The sequence below is a fragment of the Typopeltis vanoorti genome, chromosome 19 (assembly GCF_054136105.1).
Source record: "Typopeltis vanoorti isolate ZY-2024b chromosome 19, IOZ_Tvanoo_1.0, whole genome shotgun sequence".
Classification (NCBI taxonomy): domain Eukaryota; kingdom Metazoa; phylum Arthropoda; class Arachnida; order Uropygi; family Thelyphonidae; genus Typopeltis; species Typopeltis vanoorti.
The window spans coordinates 47,179,147-47,203,810 of NC_143567.1; the positions used below are offsets into that span (position 1 = coordinate 47,179,147).

General features: G+C 36.5%; 1 protein-coding gene across 1 annotated transcript in view; it reads left to right on the plus strand.

Moving 5' to 3' along the window:
- Nucleotides 1–1,353: 1,353 nt before the first annotated feature.
- LOC150096068 (c-Myc-binding protein) overlaps nt 1,354–24,664 on the plus strand; it is a 60,600-nt gene continuing 37,289 nt past the window's right edge. Inside the window, exon 1 of the mRNA XM_090409187.1 lies at nt 1,354–1,608. Within this exon, the coding sequence (XP_090265313.1) occupies nt 1,594–1,608 (15 nt within the window). The 5' untranslated portion in view covers nt 1,354–1,593. The remainder of the gene's footprint in view (nt 1,609–24,664) is intronic.

Consider the following 24,664-nt stretch of genomic DNA (forward strand, 5'->3'; position numbering starts at 1 on the left):
GCTTGCCTAGGCTGGTGCAAAGAATGTGTGAAGTGGACATTTGACTAGTGGATAATGGTACTCTGGAGCGATGAATCAAGGTTCACCTGTTTGCAGCCTTATGGCAGGGTGTGGAGGCAGCCTTGAAATCTTGTTACAACAGTGTTTATACCTGCAGTGGTGGAGGAGTAATCGTGTGAGGTGCATTCATCTGGTTCTGAGTGGGATCACTGGTCTCACTTCGAACCAGCTGAATGTGGTTCCATGAAGACAGCTCCATACCTCGATATTGTGGATAATTAGGCGCTACCTACAATGTGAAGTTTTTAAGGAACGGACGCGTGTTATTACCAAGCCGACAATTTTCCATACCAGAAAGCTGCAGCTGTTATAGAATGGTATGAAGTGATGAATGTTAAACGACTGCCCTGGCCTCCAGAAAGTCCAGACCTCAACCCAATCGAACACCTGTGAGACGAATTGGATCAGCGATTGAGTCCAAGAGCAGCATGTTCTGGATCTGTCGCTGAACTCAGTGCCGCTTTGATGGAGGAAAGGAGACAAATATCACCTGATGTCTGCCGCACATTGGTAGAAAGCCTCCCTCAAAGGGTGCAGGAGGTGACTACGGTCAAATAAGGACATACCCAATATTAGGGTTCACCTGCTGATATCAAATTGCTTAAAGTGTCCAAACAATTATTGGTTGATAGTGTATTTTTTATGCTGATCAGTGGCCACTGAGTAAAGGTGGTCAGTGGTCAGCGGGCGATATGATTGAGACATAAACTAGTCAGGGGTTGTTATCAGGCTGACATGGAAGAGATTTTTCCTAGAATGGGAGATGGGGATAGAACAAGAGGCCATCGCTGGAAACTGTATAAGGTGGGTGTGAGCAGAGTAATAGGTTCTTTGTATAGAGAATGGATGGTGAGTGGAACGCATTGCCCTAGTGTGTTGTGGATGTTGATACACTGAATCGGTTTAATCAGCCTCGTGTTTCCTTTCTACAATGAGTCGCTGACTCCATGGATGTCAGATGTCAATAATAATAATAATTGGTATGTACTCGAGTTTAGCGGAGCGATATCGGCAGTTCTCTATTATACTCTCCATCCTAATTCGTGTGAAATCACTAAAATTAACTTTCCACCAATCTTCCAAAAATTTAATTATGGCTATTACAGTTCTGTTACTTTATTTGGGTGTAAATGTCATTAGTAGAATTATATTATTTATTGATTGATTTATGGTTATTAGAAAATGCAACTTAAAATTGAATTATAGAATTTACATTGTATATACAGTACTTCGTTGATTGAGTATCATCGAAGAGGGCGCTTACCATCCCCCCCCCCCCCTTATTAGAAAATGAAAGCGGTGGGAAGTTTTAAAATAGGGCGCTTAAAAGTTTAAACTGCGTTCTTTGCTCTTGTTTTTATTTTGCTGGGGGGGAATTTAAAAATTACCTGTTTCGAATATCCTACTTTTCAGGAAACGGTAAAGTTGAAAAAGGAATGCAAATTTATCTTATGCTTTTGAGTGTTCTTAAATCCGTTTTAACAGGCTCCGAAATATTTTCGATATTCGTATGGTGACACCTTCGAAATTGCAATGACATCTTACCCTGTAAGAAGACAGCTTTCATTATTATTTCAAAATCTGTTGTCATTTGAGTTACCCTTTCTTTTAATTTGCTTTTAAACTTTTTATGCATTGTTTTAAATTCAGCATTACTGTGTACTTTGCTGAAACATAATACGTACTTTTATAGAACTGCACCTCTCAACATATACGAAGGCATTTTAAATGCGTTTAAAATAGCCAAATATTTCATTCATAATATTTTATTAAATTATTTGGCCCTACAAAATAATATATGCAGTTCAACGTAAAATAATAATAAAATCTTCGTTTTTATTATTATTAAAATTTTAGGTAATTTACCAAAGAAGCAAAACTAATTTGGTTTTGCTTCTTTCATTCATATTTTTAAGAATACAGTAATAGGATATAGAAAAATTGCCTTTTGCGTGCTTAGTGATTATTCAGTTTACAGTGTTGAGGCATATTTTAAGCTTTTCTGAACATAGTTTTAATATATTTTAATAAAAAATATTTCATTATTAGATCCAATTTTTAATTGTGTAATAGTTTTCTATAAATAACTAATTAGCTGTTGATGGAATATTGGAGTACTGCTTGAGAATAAGTTTCTTTTTAATATGTATGTAAGAAATTGGTGTGTTAGTAATTCAAAACTCCACTTTAGAGATAAGGTGACTTTTTTCAAGCCAGTAAGCAGAGTAGTGTTCTCACACTGGGTGATGAAATTTATTTGCCACCTAAAATAATGATTTTCACTAAAGATGCCAAGAAATTATATTCTTGGTTTATCCTTTATCCAAGTGCAAGCAAACAAAGTTTGCACATGAAGTATCTTCATGACTAAGTTACTTCTGTATAGAGGCTAATGACTTCATATTAGTTGCTTTGGTATCTTATAATGCAAGGCACACCACCTCTTTTTGGATGTGTATAATGCTAAGCATTATGGGAAGGGTCACTGCACAGACTAGTTTCAACCTTTAGTGAGGTCTCATAAGTGCAAGCAGACTCAGAACTCATGCCAAGGTTGAAGTAAAGTAGAAGTCATATTTCCCATATACAAATAGTGAAAAGGTGTCGCACCTTATTATTAAAATACTCTAGATCAGAGGTAGTTGTTGAAAGTTTTTTCACTTGATTATAAATTAAATTAATGATGCCAAGAAATTATATACTTAGTTCTGGGTCTGGCTCCTACTGATGAGACCTCCAAATAAAGGTTCAAAACAGGTCTTGATAGTGGCCCTTCCCATAATGCTTAGCATTATACACATCCAAAAGTGTGCTTTGCATTATGGGATACTAAGACAATGGGAAGTCATTCGCCTCTATATACAAGTAGCATCATTGTGAAAATGTTTCACATGCAAACTGTTTGCTTACTCTTAGATAAAGGATAAACCAATCATAATTTCTTGGCATCTTTAATTATGTTTATATAATCAAGTGAAAAAACTTTCAACAAACATTTTCACATTCATGCCCATGCCAGGTTTCAATCCCACAGCCTGTTAGCTGATCAAATGGTTCTTATCCAGTCAAGTTGCTGCTTATTAGAAATGACTGACTCACTTAAAAATATTAGGTTTTTGTGACAACCCCATTCTGAATGTTACTGAAGATTATTGAATGTGTTGACTAAATAGCTTAGAAAGTTTGACTGTCATTTTTGTTGGCATATTTTTATATGGGTCTCACACATTTCATGGTACTGTCACATGTTCCATAGCTGATGAGTGGCCAAGCAAATAAAGGTGGGTTTGCATTATAGGATACTAAGATAATTAATGTGAAGTCATTAGCCTTTATATACAAGTGGTGTCATTGTGAAGATGCTTCACATGCAAACTGTTTGCTTACCTTTGGATAAAGGATAAACCACTCATAATTTCTTGGCATCTTTAATTTTGTTTATATAATCAAGTGAAAAAAACTTTCAAGTGGGGTGTTGGTAGGGGTTTTATCTTTTTGCTCTGAAGTGTGATTAAATCTTGATAGTCCATTTATTTCTAGGTTTGATCTTATATAATTTCTCAATATATAATCCCTAATCTTGATTTCTTTCTTTCTTCCTTTCTTTTTTCTTGGCTTCCTTTTCTCTCTAAACTCTTTCTCATTGGGACAACCTATAGTTTTGCTCAGCCTCTTGAATGCTTAATTTAGGACTTGGGGGCTTGCCATTCAGTAGCAAATTTTGAATGTAGACAATCAAAAATGAGCATAAGAACACCAAATGGCTTACCAGATCATCAAAGCTAAGAAGCATATGCACCACAACAATTTACACTTGTTCAGCAGCTTAAGGAAGAAGTGTATGTTAAAAATAAAATAGTTCATTATAAAGTGTGTAACAGCTTAATAAGATTTGCTTTACTTAATAGATGTGCTCAAACATTTTTTTTTTTTTTTGCTTGAGCTTTGAACAAGTATAAATTGTTTTGGTTCATATGCTTTCTAGTTTTGAGGATCTAGTAAGCCATTTGGTGTTCTTATGCTAAATTTTGAATGTTTGTCTACATTCAAAATTTTTTGTGTGGCATTTAAGTAAAATTGCTATTATCTCTAAATGGCAAGCACTAAGCATTCAAGAGTCTGAATTCAAAATTTGCTGCACAAAATTTATTCTTCTAGACTAGTGCTTCCCAAACTTCTGAATGTCAGGGCCCCCTTTGAAAAAATTAAAATATTTCACAGCCCCCTCGAAAAACAATCGTAATATAGACATATATTATTATAATATTTATTGCATTTATATTAAATACAAAACATACACAGCGAATATTGCAAAAATCAAATGCAAATATTACATTTTTAGCATCTTACATACGTATTTGACATGGCACATAATCTCATATTTTTATATAGATAGATATATTGTTATTGTACATTTGCAGTACAAGCACAAGAAACGTAAAATGATTAGTAATAAAGAAAGAATTAAAAACATAAAAGAAGTTTAATAACAATTTAATGTGATAGATGTTTCAATACTGCTACACAAAAAGTCAATATCAGGTAAAATATTTGAAACTGCAATTCTTAGATTTCTGCTTTAAAATGAAACTTATGTGAATAAGCATATATTTACTAATATTTATTTAATGCCGAAATATGCAGGAAGCAAAATTTGTGAACCCGCGCCAATGTGTAATTTTTTTCCATTAAAATATAAAAAATAACAAAAAAGAAATAATAAAAATTAAACACGTTTCTTTTAAGATCAAAAAATCTACTTAATCTTAAAAGATTTTAAATTTGTTTTCATTATTTCACGGTCCCCCTCAACAAAACCTACGGCCCCCAAAGGGGCCGTGGCTCACAGTTTGGGAAGTGCTGTTCTAGACTGTTCATTTGCATTTATTTCATATATTGTTAAGCAATTCTTGTAATTTACTTTTATAACATTTTATTTCTCAAAAATTAAAAATAGTGTGTGTGTGTGTGTGTATGCAGTGCACAGTTTAGAAGAATAAAATTTGATGCAGCAAACTGTCATATGCACATGTCTTTAACTTTATTTTCATGACATTTAAAAATCAGTATTTATTAACTGAATATGTTAGTCCTGGACATTGAGGTTTTTTTATATTGTCAACTATAAATGCATTAAAATAGGAAAAGTGAAATAAGGGTAGATAATTTCTAAACTTAGTTATGTGTGGTGTTAGAATGGTAGATATGATGATAAACAGACCATTATTAATAAAGGCAAACAAAGTATTAGTAGTAAAAATTCAGTTATTTGTTTTGTTAGTATTATTTTTATTTTGTATCATTAAATATATACAAACCCGATTCATATTAACATGGATTCAGACTTATCAGGTATTCAGTCTGGGTATTTCGTGTGTAGAGGCTTAAGTGCTGTGAGGACATCATGTTGGAGGCTTAATGGATTTTTTACAACATTCAAAAAGGATTAAAATAGAATTTAATACTTCCTATATTTCGTCCTAGTCACTAGGACATCTACGGAGATTACAAAAAACAACTAATGTAACATAACACAAATAACAAACGATACTAAGCCCAACAACTAAAGTCCAATTTAGGTGGAGCACCCTCTAAGGGCGGTTGTAGGTAGCCTGGAATGTAAGGCGGGACCTCTGGTAATGAGTGTTTCCCAAACCTTCGGAAGCTTAATGCAGCCGTATTTATTATGATTTGTTTGGTTTCTGAGAGCTGCTGCTGCTTCTAAGAATAGTCTCTCTTTCTTGAATTTGCTGTGGTGGAGCATGGTGGTTTTCTTCCATGACACCCTGTGGGTGGTGTCCAAAACATGGTCAGCCAAGCCTGAATGACCATAGTTGTGTTTACAGATGTAAGACTTGTTCCTCCTGTGTTTACAGATGTAAGACTTGTGTTCCTCCAGGCAGATGGATGCTGATATGCCTGTCTGTCTAAAGTACGCCAGCTTACAGGAACAGGGTACTTTGTAAACTCCAGGCAGAGAGAGAGGAGGGAGCTGATCTTTTGTAGAACAGATAAGGGTAGCAAGTTTGCAGTGGGGGCTTGTATGCTGTGTGTAGGTTGTACTTTTTTTAGAATCTTGGCGATTTTTTTGGATATGCCACAGATGTAGGGTATGGTGATGGCATTTTTTAAAATCTTGTTGACGGGGAATGAGGGAGGAACTGATTAATTTTTTGATACTGTGATTGCTATTGACATTGGAGAAGAAAGTGCTGTGTATGTGGTTAAGCTCAGTAGTGAAGGCAGTTCCACTTGAACAAAGATTGTGGGCTCTCTTAGTAAGAGTTTTAATAATGCCATATTGTTGAGAGGGGTGGTGGTGGGAGAGTTTGTGAATGTATCTGCCTGTGTGTGTGTGGGTTTTCTGTATACAGTGAAGGCAAGTGTATCGTTAGGTAGGCGTGTAACTAAGGTATCTAGGAAGGGTAAACAATTGTTCTTTTCCTTTTCCATAGTGAACTGGATTCTTGGATGTAGGCTATTGAGATGACTGAGGAAGGTCTAATGTGTCTGGGCCATGAGGCCAAATAGAGAACACATCTACATATCTTAGCCAGATAGAAGGTTTGAGTGGGGGCTGAGTCTATGGCTCGTTTTTTGAAATCTTCCATATAGAAATTAGCAAGGGGGGGGGTGAGAGGGGGGAACCCATGGCAGTTCCTTCTATCTGTTTGTAGATTTTGTTCTTCCAAGAAAAATACCCAGAGTTAATGGCAAAGGAAAAGAGATCTAAGATGTCAGACGAAAAAACGTTTTCTAAGAGAGATAAGGTGTCAGTTAAGGGAATAGTTAGGACTTTAGTGTCACCCACGTGGTTGGGCTTAGTATTGTTTGTTATTTGTGTTATGTTACATTAGTTGTTTGTTGTAATCTCCGTAGATGTCCTAGTGACTAGGACGAAATATAGGAAGTATTAAATTCTATTTTAATCCTTTTTGAGTGTTGTAAAAAAATCCATGAAGCCTCCAACATGATGTCCTCACAGCACTTAAGCCTCTACACATGAATTCTAATCATTCATGGAGAAGATTTAGCACGCAAATCCAAGCAATACGGTAAGTCAACACTACGACTATCTAGGCAACTAAATAGGCTAGCTTTTTTAAAAAGATGTCGGGATACAAGAGCGATACCGAACTGCGTTAAACTAAAGACCAATTTCCATTCCAAAAAAGCACTCTGCATATATAACCGTGCCAGCCGGGCATTACTACGCGAGCAAATCGCCTCTACTCGTGCCTCCCTCTCAGTGACGAATGCTGCCATGGGCTCGTTACATTCAGAGCTCTCCACTGTTCTTAACCCTGAGCTTTGGTCGATTCTCGCTGGCATTTCGGAAACTTCTGCACAGAAAGAATTTCAAAAAATTAAAAATAAACATGTCAAGAAATATAACAACCTGGTTAAAGACAAACCACAACCACAAATTCAACCGCTCCAGACAGTAGTAAACCTCTCTTCCAAAAGGCTCAGTGACATGCTGTCAGCGCCCTTTGCCTCGGCCGTAATTTTCCCGTAGCTCCGAAGGAAGTGCCGGTGCTTGATGTAATGGCTAACATCGAGCGTGGGATCGGCCGATTACTGTCGGAGATAGCCAACAACATCAGACTTGACGTAGCCAACATCCTCGCTCATTCGTCGCTTCCAAAAAGTAATTTATCGTATGCCCAACGCACGGCTCTCCTGAAATTACGGAAAGAAAAATGTATCGTCATCACCAGAGCGGACATGGGTAATGCCACAGTCGTTCTTAATACCAGTGAATACAATCATAAAATGAATATTATCCTCCGCGATCGTCCTACCTACATCCCGTTAGAACATGCCCCCACAAAATCACAAGTTAAGAAACTAAAAATCTTGCTTTAAAAAAATATCTTCCTGGCCCCCTGACATCACAAAAAAACTTAAATCTTTCCACCCCCGTACCCCCCGAATATACGGTTTACCAAAAATCCACAAACCCAATTCCCCACTCAGGCCTATAGTAGATGCCACCAATGCACTTTGCTACAGACTGTCTAAACAGCTGGCCAACTCCCTGACCCCCCCTCACTGGAAGGTCCACTTCCTATATAAAAAACTTGACCCACTTTAAAGTCCTCATAGAAAATGTAACCTTGAATAACGCAAACATATCGGTAAGTTTTGATATCTCCTCTTTGTTTACCAATATTCCCTTAACTGACACCTTATCTCTCTTAGAAAACGTTTTTCTGTCTGACATCTTAGATCTCTTTTCCTTTGCTATTAACTGTGGGTATTTTCTTGGAAGAACAAAATCTACAAACAGATAGAGGGAACTGCCATGGGTTCCCCCCCTCTTGCCAATTTCTATATGGAAGATTTCAAAAAATGAGCCATGGACTCAGCCCCACTTAAACCTTCTATCTGGCTAAGATATGTAGATGTGTTCTCTATTTGGCCTCATGGCCCAGACACATTAGACTCCTTCCTCAGTCATCTCAATAGCCTACATCCAAGAATCCAGTTCACTATGGAAAAGGAAAAGAACAATTGCTAACCTAGATACCTTAGTTACACGCCTACCTAATGATACACTTGCCTTCACTGTATACAGAAAACCCACACACACAGGCAGATACATTCACAAACTCTCCCACCACCACCCCTCTCAACAATATGGCATTATTAAAATTCTTACTAATAGCGCCCACAATCTTTGTTCAAGTGGAACCGCCTTCACTACTGAGCTTAACCACATACACAGCACTTTCTTCTCCAATGGCAACAGCAATCACAGTATCAAAAAAATAATCAGTTCCTCCCTCATTCCCTGTCCTTCTTGTCAACAAGATTTTAAAAAATGCTATCACCATACCCTACATCTGTGGCACATCTGAAAAAATAGCCAAGATTCTAAAAAAAAGTACAACCTACACACAGCATACAAGCCCCACCGCAAACTTGCTACCCTTATCCGTTCTACGAAAGATCAGCTCCCTCCTCTCTCTCTCTCTCTCTCTCTGCCTGGAGTTTACAAAGTACCCTGTTCCTGTAAGCTGGCATACTTTGGACAGACAGGCAGATCAGCATCCATCTGCCTGGAGGAACACAAGTCTTACATCTGTAAACACAACTATGGTCATTCAGGCTTGGCTGACCATGTTTTGGACACCACCCACAGGGTGTCATGGAAGAAAACAACCATGCTCCACCACAGCAAATTCAAGAAAGAGAGACTATTCTTAGCAGCAGCAGCTCTCAGAAACCAACCAAATCTTAATAAATATGGTTGCATTAAGCTTCCAAAGATTTTGGAAACATTCATCACCAGAGGTTCCCACCTTAGAGGGTACCCCACCTAGATAGGACTTTAGTGTCACCCACGTTGTTGGGCTTAGTATTGTTTGTTATTTGTGTTATGTTACATTAGTTGTTTTTTGTAATCCCCGTAGATGTCCTAGTGACTAGGATGAAATATAGGAAGTATTAAATTCTATTTTAATTCTTTTTGAGTGTTGTAAAAAAATCCATTAAGCCTCCAACATGAAGTCTGGGTATTTGGATCAGAAAAATTCTGGTCATAGCTAACTGTAATGTGAGTATTGCCATCTGACACTTGGAGTTTCATTTTCTGTATAAAAACTTTCATGTCAAGAACTTTTATCTTTATTCATTTTGAGTGACTTCATTGCTTTTATTTTATTTTTTTTTTTGTTGCTCTGTAATTATTAATGAAGTTCATAGCTTGCAACCAAATTTAGATAAGTGGTCAGAATCCTTTATCAAGATGATAAATCATGTTTATTTTATAATTTGGCTTTGACTACTGCAAAATTTGAGTCTTTCTTCATAAAGGAGAGTTGGTCAGTTTAGTATGGCTGGACATGTCCATTTTAACAATACAGCTTTGGCATCATGAACGTTTTAATGTTAATGATGAGTGCAATATGTCAGTCTAAAACTACAGCGATGATTTCAGGATGTCTTTGAAAGCTTGCCTTATTGAACATAAAATTTTATCATAGTAAATATTAATTTTATGGCTATTTAGCCTATTTTTTTGTTTAGGAGTGCCTCTTTTTTATAATGTCATTGGCTTTCTACTCAGTTTCAGAGCATTACTGAAGTTTTACATAGATATATGAAGAATATAAGAGGGAAAATTCGGACATATCTTTTTAGGATGTCTGGCTGTCTTCTTATTCAGCAGCATCCTGGTGTGTGGCGATATACATTCATCTGCTGTTTATTTAGGGAAGGGAAGGAAGGGGGTTTGGGGTTTTGGAAACGGTGGGGGTAGAGCAGTGTAGGAGAATTATTGGTGAGGCAAGGGGTATGTGAATCTTTTTAAAAAAAAAAACAGGTTTTTATATACAGTAAAACCCCTTTTTTACACTTTCCAGGAAACTGATGGAAAAAAGTGTAAATAACAGGAAATCTAAAAAACATTAAAAAAGGCTAAAAGATGATTTACTGCTTGTATGTGACTCTATACTAGATTACAAAATTTAATAACTGAAAATAAACGAATTTATAATTACTTACATTTATCTATTTAAAAAAAAAATCTTTAATTGTTGATGGTTTTTTTGCTTTTTCTGCACTCTTATAAGTTCCACCTGCCTTTCCACAGTGTATAAGTTATTAAATGCCCCATCGTCTCTTGATGTACTTGCAGTATACCGCCTCAAAATAGAGATAGCTTCCATTGCTTCTTTACTAGTAGGGATGGTAGGTTCTTGATCAGTCTTCTTCGACCACTTCCTCTTCTTCTTCACCAAGGTGGTTTGGAAAGGATGTCTTATTGATGTGATCACACCAGCATCTCTTGAAATGAGGAAGACTCATCCATCATATACCAATTGTTGGGCTCTGACGTATCTTCTTCCTGTAGATGTTCCTCCTCATCCACAAACATAACTCCTGCCTTCTGGAAACAGTTGGATATGGTTCAGGAGTAACATGCAACCATGCTTTGACCACATAATGCATAGCATCAAGGGTTGTTATGGTCATTTATTTTGGGTCCATACCATTATCATGCATAAACGCAGCTTTTTCAACAAGCATTTTTCTATATTTCAATTTAAATGCATGGATGATGCTCAGATCTAATGGTTGAAGCTCACTTGTAGTACAATTAGGGGGGGAGGAACGCTATCTGTGATAATTTGCCTAAGTATCCCATAATACAAAGTGCATATCTTTACGGACATGTATAATGCCATGTGTTATGGGAAGGGTCACTACCCAGACCAGTTTCGACCTTGATTGAGGTCTCATCAGTGGGAGCCAGACCCAGAGGTGGTGATACCCGGGTTGAAGTAATGCAGAACTTATATTTTCCTATACGAGTTGCAACAGGTATTATGGGCAAGTGATCGGAGCTTAAGCCACCTTTACCATGAGTTGCCAAGCTTGTACCTGAAAATACTTCAGGCACAAGCTTGGCTTACTTTGTTTGCTGACTTGGGAAGAAAGGATTAAAACCAAGTTTATAAAATTTTGGGTGGTGAAATGCCTTATGTCACTGAATTTAATTCAACTAAAGGAGTTAGAGGAAGTAGCAATAGTATTCAGCGCTAAATATGAGGCAGGCAATATAAGTACAGCAATCCCTTGATTAGTGTGCCTAATGCGTTCCTTAGAACAGGCGCATTAATCGAATATAATAACCTACGGGAAAAGGTATAATTCATTCCTCAAATTTCTTTTTTGAATCTTAATTTTTTTTTTTTTTATGAAAGAATTTGGGTATGTCTCAGGGCCTAGTTAAAGGTAAACCATGAAGCTGAAAGACATTAAAACATTCAGAATATAAATTTTATTATTCTACTTCTTAACAAAGAATTGAGCTAACGTAATTTGGCGGGCATTTTTTTTTTTTTCATACAACCGAAGATATGGCCCTATTGCCTTTTCTACTCTTCTGCAAATTTTACTGCTTCTCTCTTCATCCGGGTCAGCCTCTAAGCATCGCTGCTTAAAAACTTCGATTGTACAAAAAAATTTTCAAATTGTTTCTGTGAAATCTTTTTTGGCTGACTATCAGTGGTTAAATTTTCTTCATATTATTTGGGATCTTTCCTTTGTGCATCTAAATTTAGCAGGTCAGAATCACTCAGTTCTTCAGAAATGAAATTTAATTAACTCTTGGACCTTATCATTGAAGGGGAGAAAGAAATGAGGGGCATACGAATTAGTCGCCAACACGTGAAATCACGTGCTTTATAGATAAAATTTCCCAACTGTTATACAAGCAAAATAGTTACCACTTTAAAAACTACAGTGATCATAAAAGAGAAGTTAATTTTCTCACATGTAATAATAAACAACTCATCCCAGAAGACAGATTGATTACCCTGTTATCGGAATGGATTCTCCTTTTTGTGACATGCGCAGAAGTGTCGAAGGGTCTTGGATCTGTGGGTGTACTATAGCAGATGACATAAATTTTGGAGGTAAAAATTTGAAACATAGTGTACATGGAAGTAGTGTAGTATGCCATTAAAAATAACTTTGTAAAATGTTTTAAATTGGTAACTAAATTATTTCATTCTGGTGAGTGATTTTTTAAAATAGTTAGCCATAAAAATGTAAAGATAAAAAATTTTTAAAATCTGTAACATTTATTTTTAAGATGTATATAGGCGCACTAATCAAACTTGGGTATCGAAAAAAAATGACCCACTAATCTGAAACGCACTAATCGGGGGTGCATTAATCGAGGGATTACTGTATTAATGTGGGCAAATATCAGAATGGGGAACTGGACAATGAGACTTATTTGTGCTTATGGTCCCATAGAAGGCTCTACCAAGAAAGAAATGGAATATTTTGGGGTATTAGAGAAGGCAGCTAGCACAATGAAAAAGGAAATGTTGGTTCTTGTTGGAGATCTAAACAACAAAATAGGAAATGATTACCACACACACACACAAATGTTTGGAGAAAAAATTGACGAAAAGCACGAAGCTAATAATGGTACATGCTTGCTGGATTTCTGTTCATGACAAATTTACATGGAGAGAAGATGCAAGAAATAAGAAAAATCACTGACTAGTTGATAGTTTTCCTATTGGTTCAGACCACAAGAGCATACAGAGGATTTAATAAAAAGTGATCACTATTTAGCATTGAGCAGGATAAACTTGTATGTCATATTGAAAATAAGAATGTATGAGAAAGTTTTAAAATGAATCAAAATTGAGCAGCTTTCAGAGATGAACTGTAGATTCAAATACACAAATATTATAGAAGAAAAAATGAGATTGAAAACAAGAACCAAATCTTGAAGAATCACTTGAAGATTTGGTTCTTGAACAAGAATCAGACCCTGAAAAAAACATTAATTGATTCAGCCAGAGAGGCATGTAGTGAGGTTGTCTATAAGGATAGAAAAATCAAAACTCATGATGGACTCAAGAAGTTAGACAGTCAAGGAAAAGAAGAAAGCATATTGAAAGTTCCTGGTAAGTCAGTTAGCTTGTATTCTTAGAGAATATAGAGAAAAATATAAGAACACAAAGCACTCTGTTGTAAAACTAGCTAAACAACTCATGGGGAAAACTTTAGTAAGAACATAGAAAATAAATATCAAGAAGAAAATATTCTGGAGATTATTGAAAAAGGTTTGAAATGGAGGAAAAAGTACTGTAAAAGGAATCTGATCATAAAGGTGACATTAAAACTGAAGATAAAGATATTGTAGATGTTTGGAGTACTGTGTATAAGACAACTCTCAAATACTGCAGAAAACCCCTCGAAATCATGGGTCGTCTTATACGGTGAGTATAAAAAGGGAAGCTTAATTTCTTGAATGAACATTTAGGTAGTTACAATACATTGTTATATAAGAAAATAGGCAGTGTTTATAAACAAATCAGATTAATTTTTTGTTACATAAATTTATTTAAAATATTAAGATTTAAGTCTTAAAAAACAAATAATTATTAACCTCGATTTTCATGTTAATTTTCTTCATCTGTTGAAAATGTCAGATTCATTGTTTAAATGATTCATATGAATCCAAGTTTGAATCCGGTGAATTGATTTAGTTTTCATCATCAGTGTCCCACAACAGATCATCTTCTGTACCAGCCATAAGATTAGAGATACCACACTTTTTAAATGATTTTATTACAGTCTCTACTTTTACTTTATTCCATGCTCTGATCACAAAATTGCACAACATATCAAATGATGCAGCATGTGCATAGATCCACAGTTTGTAAATAAATCGCCAGTCAACATCCAATTATTCCACTCTTCTCGCATGTGATCTTTAAATGGTTTCTTCAAGCAGACATCTAGTGGGAGCAATATAGAAGTTAAACCACCTGATATAACAGCAATTTTTGTGGTGTGTTTTCTAGAAGACTTATTATTATTATTTCGGGCAACTCCAAGGAGTCGACAGACTCATTGAGGGAGGCCCTAACATCATCAAGAACAACTATTTGACATTCACACAGTATCTATCATACCTCATCTTGAACTCATTCATGGTCATAGCGCCCACAACAGATTCTGGCAGCTTATTCCACTCATTCACCACTCTCCAAGTAAAAAACCTAGCTCTAACACCTCTGCTAGCCACATTCTTGCCCAGCTTTCATGTATGGCCCTTAGTCCTCCCACCACCAGTCCTATTCTCAAAAATATCTTCTGGATTAATCTTATAGAAACCGTTCAGTAATTTGAATGTCTCAATCATATCACCCCTTTTCCACCTATCAAACAATTTTTGCAACCCACAAATCTTCATCCCCTTCTCATAAGGTTCGTTCCACAGACCTGCTATTATCTTTGTCACTCGTCTCTGGATCCTCTCCACCTCCTCCCCATCAAGAAGAAACCCTGTCTCCCATATCTGGGCACAGTAGTCTAGAGATGGGGTCTTATCAAGGCTCGATATAGAGGAACAATAACTTGTTTGTCTCTGCTTAAAGTATCTTTAGCAACCAAGTGATTTGATGAGCTGATTTAGCCACTTTTGCGATGTGCCCCCTAAACTTCAACTCCTTATCCACCAACACTCCCAAATCCCTGACCTCATCAATCTCCTGGAGTATGGTTCCACCAATGTGATATACTGCTGCTAATCTTTTCACTCCAAAATGATTAACCTCACACTTTGCCACATTAAATTGACATCCATTTTCCCTAGCCCGGTCCTCCAAACTATCCAAATCATCCTGCAAAATTTTGACATCCTGTACACTCACAATTGTTCTACCCAACTTTGCATCATCATCAGCAAACAAGTGAAAACTTCCTCTCAGATCCTTTCCTATATCGTTAATGAACAAATTGAAAAGTAGTGGTCCAAGAACAGAACCCTGTGGCACACCACTAGTCACAAGCTTTCTTTTGGACTCCACTTCTGAATAAACCACTCTCTGGTATCTCTCCATCAACCACCCTCCTATCCATCTCACCAACCCTATATCCATGCCCATCTGCTCCAGTTTACTGATTAGAGTTCCATGTGGTATCCTGTCAAAGGCCTTGGCAAGGTCCAGTAGAAACACTGTAAACCCATTACTCTTATCCAGTTCAGCCATCACTGTGTTATAAAACGTGAGCAAGTTACTGAGGCATGATCTACCCTTCACAAAACCATGTTGTCCCCCATACAGTATCCCATTGTCATCTATCCAATCCTGTATTCTTCTCTTGACTAATTTCTCCAAGACCTTGACAACGATTCCTGATATGCTAATCTGTCAGTAATTTACAACAGCAGTCTTGGAACCTCCTTTATGTAGTGGACTATTTTCCCCTCTTTCCACCCCCTTGGGACTAACCCACACCCGAGACTCAAATTAAACAAAATGGCCAAGGGTACTGACAATTCTTTAGCCGCTTCACATACGACACGAGCTGGTATACCATCCAATCCCACAGATGTATTGACATTGAGGTTTTGCAATAGACTACTCGCCTCCAATTCATTCACCACATTTCCCATATAATCTATTGGTTCATTCATTTCTGCACTGTCACCACCTGGATGATATATTCTTGCAAAGTGCTCGCTCAGTAATTCAACTATATCAACTGATTTGGTTACCTCCCTACCATCGGCATTCTTTAAAATCATTCTGCCATATACATTTTTTCTTTTACTTGCAACATATCGAAAAAACTGTTTAGGATTCTCTTTAGCCTTCATGGCCAAATGTTCTTTCGTAATCTTTTTTGCTTTTCTTACCACACTCTCTTACCCTTCTGGCCTGTGCTTTATACCGTTCATGTGCCTGCTGGTCACCTTTCTGTTTAAATTCTCTCCATAGTTGTTTCTTTTTTGCAGCTCAAGCTTAATGGTATTCATCCATTTAACCCCTACTTGATTTATTATTCGGACTCTAGGTATACAGTCAGCCATTGCTTCATGTAAACACTTCTTAACTGCCTCCCATGCACTATCAACTTCTAGCCCTTGCAGTTGTACATGCCATGGCACTGAACCAATCAATCTCCTAAGCTTGTCATACTTTCCAGCCCGATAATTCCACATGTACCCTGTCTTAATTGTAAATTCCACACCTTTAGCCATCTCCCAAGTCAAGACCCTATGATCACTCTCACCAGTTAGTGGCAACATGGTCATATTCGTTATAGCCAAATTCTCAAATGCAGTTACTAGGTCAAGCACTCTCTGATCCCTAGTATTTTCCATTACATGCTGTCGCAGATAGTTATCCCTTAATATCCGCATAAAATCCAATTCCTTCCTCCCATATATCCTCTCCTCCTTCCAATCAATGTTACCAAAGTTGAAATCTCCCATAATAATTACCCTCCTTCCACTCATTTTTTCTATTTGCTTATGCATACTCTCTCCACCATCTATTCCATCACCTGGTCTATAGCAGCACCTAACTGTATATTTTATTCTGCTAGTTTCAATCTCACACCAAATAGCCTCAAATGTGCTCTTTTCTCTATCCTGCAGTTCCACTTCTATTCTTCTTGGCTGTAGCTCATCAGCTATCATCAATAACACTCCTCCCCCTGTTTTATTCTCCTGTCACTCCTGAACACACCATACCACTCACATTCAATCCCACTAGCTGTGTCATCTTCTATCAGCCATGTTTCACTAATGCCAATAACCTGTGGTCTGGAAGTGCCAACCAAGGCCAAAAATTCTCCCTTCTTGTTCCTGATATTTGTTGTTTGTGGCATTTGTATACATGAATTGCAGAAGCTGATGCGTCCCATCCCTATTTTGATGCCTTATACTAACTATCCCATTCTGATTCATGGTCTTTCCTACTCGCTTGGGCATATTACACACATTCACACACTCAACTGTCTCCCTAAAATCTTCATATCTATTCCTCCCCCCCCCCCTTAATAACTCTAGTTTCCCTGATTCTGCACATTCACTTCCAATATATTTGACAACACCTTTTCAAGTCTCCGTACACCGAATCCATTCAAATGTAAACCATCCATTTTATATAAATCGTTTTGCCTGTCGAACTCATTCCACACATCCACAAATTCCACACCACTAATCAAACATAATTCACGCATAAAGTCATTAGCAATTATGGCCCTCCTTCTATACTCTTCACTGTCATACTGTGGCAACAGACTCGCCGTCCTAACTCTCTCACTCTTCTCTTTTGCTACCTCAAGCAATTCCTTCACATCCTCACTCGTAGCCTTTTTGTTTCCTTTCATTTGTACCTGCTACCACTATCAATTCTTTCACCCGCTGCTTTTGCATTCTAATTGACTCACTTGCATTCTTAATGTTCGCACCGGGTTGGTACGATTTTGTTAAACTCTAAACTAACACACCTCTTACTAAGGAATCTCCATACAACACATGCTCTTTCATTTTGTATACACTCTCTATCATACTCTTCTTTTTTTCTATCATACTTTTGCCAATTATTAGTCGGTACGCTTGGTAAACATTTTTGCCAATGCTCCAGCTGCCTATTTGCCCTATGTATTGCTCCGTGTAATAGAGCGATATCACTCGTTGCGTCAGTGTCATCGTTTTTATTCTCTGATGATTCATTCAATCGTTCTGTAAGTTTACCTTCATTCTCACTTTCAGTGCCACTCTCACAGCTATCGGGTACTACTTCGCAAATATCACCATTCATACCTCGAATATCACTATTATCTAGATTCTCACTTTCAACAACAATCACTTGCACGACCTGAAGCACTCTTTAAATCCTTGCATTCGTTACACTTTTTGCACATATTCACTCCACTACCGTTGTTTAACCAGACAACTACTCTCCTGAATGCACACATTTTGTAAACGGTACACTATTCTCAGTTAAATGAATACGAAACATATCCCATACTAAATAACTCTGTTTCTTCATTATACCACCTGGTCGTGTGTTCCACACATTATTTATGCATAATTTCACACTATTTCCATCCAATTTTTTTTTTTTTTTTTGTGAAAATGTACAAAAACACCTGAAGGAAATTTTATCTTAGGTTTAGTTTTACTTTTGAAGATGATCATTGGTTTTAACTTGGTTCCATCAGCCAAACGTGACAACACAACCATAAACCTTGTTTTTTCATGACCCATACTTCGAAATTGCAAAATTAATAATTAATTAAAATTGTGGCTAATCACTTTTAATAGGGATAATTCGCATAAATACTAAATCTATGCTATGCAAAAAATAGCAGATATAACAATACCTAACGTTGCATTAATACAAGAAAGAAGAATTGGGGAGTCGTCTTATACAACCGACATAAGATTAAAACCTAAAAATAGCCTGAAATTTAGGCTTCGTCCTATACACTGATATATATGGTAATTACTTTGAAGGACTGGTAAATGAAACAAGCAGTGTAGCATAATGGTAGAAATCTCTCGTATGAAGTAGAAAAGTCATAAAAAAACCTTAAATGTGGAAAGGCAGCTGGATTAGATGAAATTCAACCAGAAATGCTCAAATATGGAGGTATAAATGTTTTAGTAGCTGCATTGCATAATTCGGAATGATTGGTCAATGTCGAATTCCAGGTGATTAAAGTAGAGCTCTCATTTTATCCATATAAAAAAAAGGAAATAAAACAATGTGAGAATTAGATAGGTATTTTCCTACTGAGGTCCTGGTAAAATTTATGCATGTATACTTGAGAAACTGCTAAGAACATTTCTGGAAGGGAAGCTTGGTAAAGATCAAGCTGGATTCAGGCCAAATAAAGGTTGTCAGGATCAAATCTTCACTTTAAGACAAATATTTGAGAAATCTTGGGGAATATAACAATTTGTATTTAAGTTATGTTGATGTGGAAAAGGCATACAACAAGGTGGTAAATGGAGAGCTCTTAAAAACGTCAGTTATAATTGTGTAAATGCGACATTTACACAGCTTGTAATTTGATTATCTCAAAATGCATTACTTTACATTTCTCCACATTAAATTTACTTATTATCTTCTGTCGATACTGACAGCTTATTTATACTGAGCAATACATAGTCTATTTAAGTGTCAGTCAACAGTTAGAATTAAAGGAGATACAGAAAGATGGTTTGATGGTAAATCAGGTGTGCAACAAGGGTGCACATTATCTCCACTACATATTCATTATCTATATGGATCACATTATGAAGGAAAGTGGCATTAAATCTGATTATCAACATTGGCTATGTTAATCTTAGCCCTTTACTTTATTCAGATGTTATTATTATTGTATCGGCACCCCCATGGAGTCCGAAGACTCATCAAGGGAGACCCAAACTAGTCACACGATCTACCATACCTCTCCTTGAACCCATTAACAGACAAAGCATTCACAACTGACTGGCAACCTATTCTACTCATTCACAACTCTCCAAGCAAAAAAAATCTAGTCCTCACACTCTTACTAACCACACTTTATTCAGTTTCCGTGGATGACTTCTTGTTCTGGTCCCTCCAGCCAAGTGCTGAAGCTTTTATCCTGCATCAATCCTATAAAACCCTTTAAGCAACTTAAATGTTTCTATCACATCCTCTCATTTTCTGTTATCAACCAACTTCTGCAATCTTCACACCTTCAATCCATCTTCATAGGGAACATTCCACAGACCACTCACTATCTTGGTCACTCACCTCTGAATCTTCTCCACTGCTTCCTCATACCTAGGAGACCAGACTTGAGCACAGTAATCCAGAGGCCTTATAAAGAAGAAAAACAGCTTCCTTATCTCTACTTGTTAATGTGTTTTTCAATTGCCAAGTAATCTTATGGACATATCTTAGCAATATGCTTTCTAAACTTACTGTCTGCCACCACCACCTCCCCTAAATCTCTAGCTTCATCTATTTCCTAGGAAACAGTGCCATCAATCTGATACACAGCTTGTAATATGTTTATCCCAAAATTCATAACTTCACATTTCTCCACATTATCTTTTGCCCATACTGACAGCCTATTTAAATAGTCTGGTAAGCTCTCCACTTTGCTTTAACTGTTACTCTTCCTAATTTTGCATCATCAGCAAACAACCGAATATTTCCTTTCATGTTATTTCGTATATCGTTTATGTACAAATTAAATACTGGGACCACTGGACCTTGCAGCACACCACAGAAGCCAGAATCAGCACACCTTGATTCTGGCCTTCCATATACCGCTTTTTTTGATATCTGTCCAGCAGTCACCCTCTTATCCACTTAACCAGTGGATAAGAGGATATAATCAGTGTCATATCCATCTCCATTTGTTCTAATTTGCGTAAGAGAGTTCCATGTGGTATTCTGTCAAATGCCTTGGACAGAATACCACAGCAGAATCATGATATAGCCATTTCCTTTATCTAGCTCTGCTGTTACCCTATTATAAATAGTCAATTACTAAACCATGACTGACCCTTCACAAAACCATGTTGATCCTCATACAGTATCATATTTTTTATCCACCGATTCTTGAATTCTCTTCAACAAATTTTTTCCTGTACTTTTACCACCATACCTGAGATACTGATTAGTCTATAATTTGCTCTACATTTGGTCTATAATTATACTTAATAAATCTAGCACAAGTCTGCAAGATTCCCTTACTAAATAACCATTGTAATAAATTTTTTATATGAAAATCAGCAATGAAAAGAAAGACAATGAAAATAGGCAGAAACATCGAAAATATCAACTGTATCCTGAATGGTGAACTTGTGGAACAGGTAAAAAATTTCAGCTAATTAGCAGAGTTTTTAGTGAAGATCATGAATTAAATATGGAAATGGACAACAGAATTAGTAAAGCTGGTATTGTAGGAAGTTGGCCAAATAAATATATGGAATAAGAAAGAAATTAGTCAAAATGCTAAATTAGCTATATACAAAATTGTGTTTAAACTAATATTTACTTATGGATACTATGAGCTGGGTTAGAAATCTTGATAAAATACTAGACCTCTGATATGAGAGTTCTGAGAAAGATTAATGGAGTGACCAGATGGCATCAGTGGCAGTATCACATTAAAAATGAAGATATTAGGAAAAGAGCTTGTCATTGTTAGCATTAAGAAATGTGTTAGTAGAGCTAATCTCAGGTGGTATGAACACTTAAATAGAATGGGAGAGGAAAGTACAACAAAAACAAGTGTTCTTTGCTGGGTTGTCAGGGGAAGGCCTAAATGTAGATTGATTGATATCGTTAAAAGTGCCTCAAAAGACAGAAATATAAGATCGGATAATTTAGTCTTGACAGATAACAGATTAATTTGGAGGAAAATTGTTGATGAGAAACTAGTAATGGTATAATATTTTCATGTGGTACTATTATAATTATCCTCTACACCCTCTGAGGGTGTATGGCTGGAATTTGGTGTTGAAATGGATTTTTTTATTATTTTAAAGATTGCTTGAGTTTTAGTGACTGCTCTGCATTCATTCTGTATATGCACTCTTGAAAGCTTGATAAAGATCCTGGATATGGATGCAGATGAAATAAGTGAAAAAAAAGATCATTGTTTTAGTAAGGGAAATGATTCTAAGAGGTAGTAAATATAGTATGAGCAGCAAAACAAAAGTGAAAATGATAGAGTTGCAAGTATACTACTAAGATATGACAGGAATGAATTGAGTGGCTACAAACCTAAGAGTAGCGCATTCTGAGTGCTGGTTATTAGCCTTGGCTGTTTGTTGGGAGATCTAAGAATTAATATCTCATTACGTTCATGCTAAATATTTTGATAAGAGCAGCCTAAATGCTTATTCCTTAGTTATTTAAATACTGCATGCAGTTTATAAACAGATTCACATTTGTTCAGGCACTCAAATTTTAGCAGTGACATTTTGAGAGTTTAACACATCACGACTGCTAATTCAATATTTCTCATATTAACATTGTTCTTTTATTATCAAGTTGTAACCTATAAAATTGAAAGCACTAAATTAATTTGCCATGTAATTAATTAATCCATGCAACTATAAAAAAGCCAACATTCTTTGTACAAATTCAAGTGACTGTACTGTCTAGACTGGTGTTTCTCAAACTTACGAATCCTAAGGCCTCCTTTGGAAAAATTAAAATATTTCATGGCACCCATCGGAAAAAAAACATAATACAGACATCATCATCATCATCATCAAATTCCTGCCATGTACCCTCAAGGGGTGTACAGGATATGACAGTACTACATGAAAAAATTACATCATTACTAACTTCCTATCTACAATTTTCCTCCAAATCAGTCTGTTACTTGTCAAGACTCCAACATTATCAGATCTTATATTTCTATCGTCTAAGGCACTTTGTACCGTATCAATCCACCTATATCTTGGTCTTCCTCTGGGTCGTTTTCCTGCCAACCTGGCAGAGAACACTTGTTTTGCTAATCTTTCCTCTCCCATTCTGTTTAAGTGACCATACCATCTGAGATTAGCTCTGCTAACGCATTCCTGGATGCTGACAATGTCAAGTTCTTTCCTAATATCCTCATTTTTAATATGATATTGCCATTGATGCCATCTGTTCACGCCTCTAATCTTTCTCAGGACTCTCATATCTGCGGTCTCTAGTCTTTGGTCAAGTGTTTTACTTCTGACCCAGCTCTCAGATCCATAAGTTAAAATTGGTTTGAACACAGTCTTGTATACAGCTAATTTAGTGTTCCGACTAATTTCTTTCTTATTCCATATGAATTTATTCAATTGACTTCCCACGATACCAGCTTTGCTGATTCTGTTGTCTATTTCTATATTTAGTTTACCATCTTCAGTAAAAATTGTGCCTAAGTAGCTGAAATGTTTTACTTGTTCCACAGGTTTTCCATTCACAACACAGTTGACATTTTCAATGATTCTGCCTATTTTCATTGTCTTTGTCTTTTTATTGCTGACCTTCATACCATATCTATTACAACAGCTATTCAATTTAGTCAGAGAATCTTGCAGACTTGTAGCGGATTTATTTAGAAGTATAACATCATCCGCATAAAGCAAAGAGCTGACATTAACATCTCCAATTTTGATATCAGGTTTAATACCACATTCCTTCATAATGTGATCCATATAGATAATGAATAACAGAGGGGATAACGTACATCCTTGTCTCACACCAGATTTAACATTAAACCATCTTCCTGTACTTCCTTCAATTCTAACTGCAGACTCACAACTCAAATAAAGACTAAGTATTGCTTGATATAATGCCCCATTGACACCATATAACTGCAGCGTATTGAATAGCTTCTCTCTTGGCACCTTGTCATATGCCTTTTCCAAATCGACAAAACTTAAATACAGATCTTTGTTATATTCCCATGCTTTCTCGACTATTTGTCGTAAAGTGAAGATCTGATCCTGACAGCCTCTATTTGGCCTGAATCCAGCTTGTTCTTCACCAAGCTTTTCTTCCACAATTCTTCTCAACCGTTTCTCAAGTATACTTGCATAGATCTTGCCAGGAACACTCAGTAGGGAAATACCTCTGTAATTCTCACATTCAGTTTTATTTCCCTTTTTATATATGGGTACTATGAGAGCTCTACTCCAATCATCGGGAATTCGTCCCTCTGTCCAGGCTTTCTGAACTATGCAGTGCAGCCACTGTAAGACTCTTATACCACCATACTTCAGCATTTCTGGTCGAATATCATCTACTCCTGCTGCCTTTCCACATTTCAAGCCTTTGGTGGCTTTTTCTACTTCAAGTATGGATATGTATTCCTGACTGCATGCCTGGTCAGTGTTTTTTATCACTGTGCTGTCATCACTGCTTGTTTCATTTAGCAGTTTTTCAAAGTAATTACTCCATACTTCAAGGATATCTTTTTCTCCTGTTTTCATTTCACCTTTATCATCTCTAATTCCTTTTACAGCACTCTTTCCTCCATTCCTAAGCTTCTTCAACAACCTCCAGAATATTTTGCCACCTTCTTGATATTTATTTTCTATATTCTTGCCAAAGTCCTCCCATGACTTTTGTTTAGCTAGTTTTACACACTGTTTAGCTTTCTTACATTTGTCTCTGTATTCTGTAAGAGTAAAAGCTGACTTATTTGCTAGGAACTTTTGATATGCTTTCTTCTTTTCCTTCACTGCCTCTTTAACTTCCTGTGTCCACCAGGGAGTTCTGATTTTTTTATCTTTGCACACAACCTCACCACATGCCTCTCTGGCAGAATCAATCAATGTTTCCTT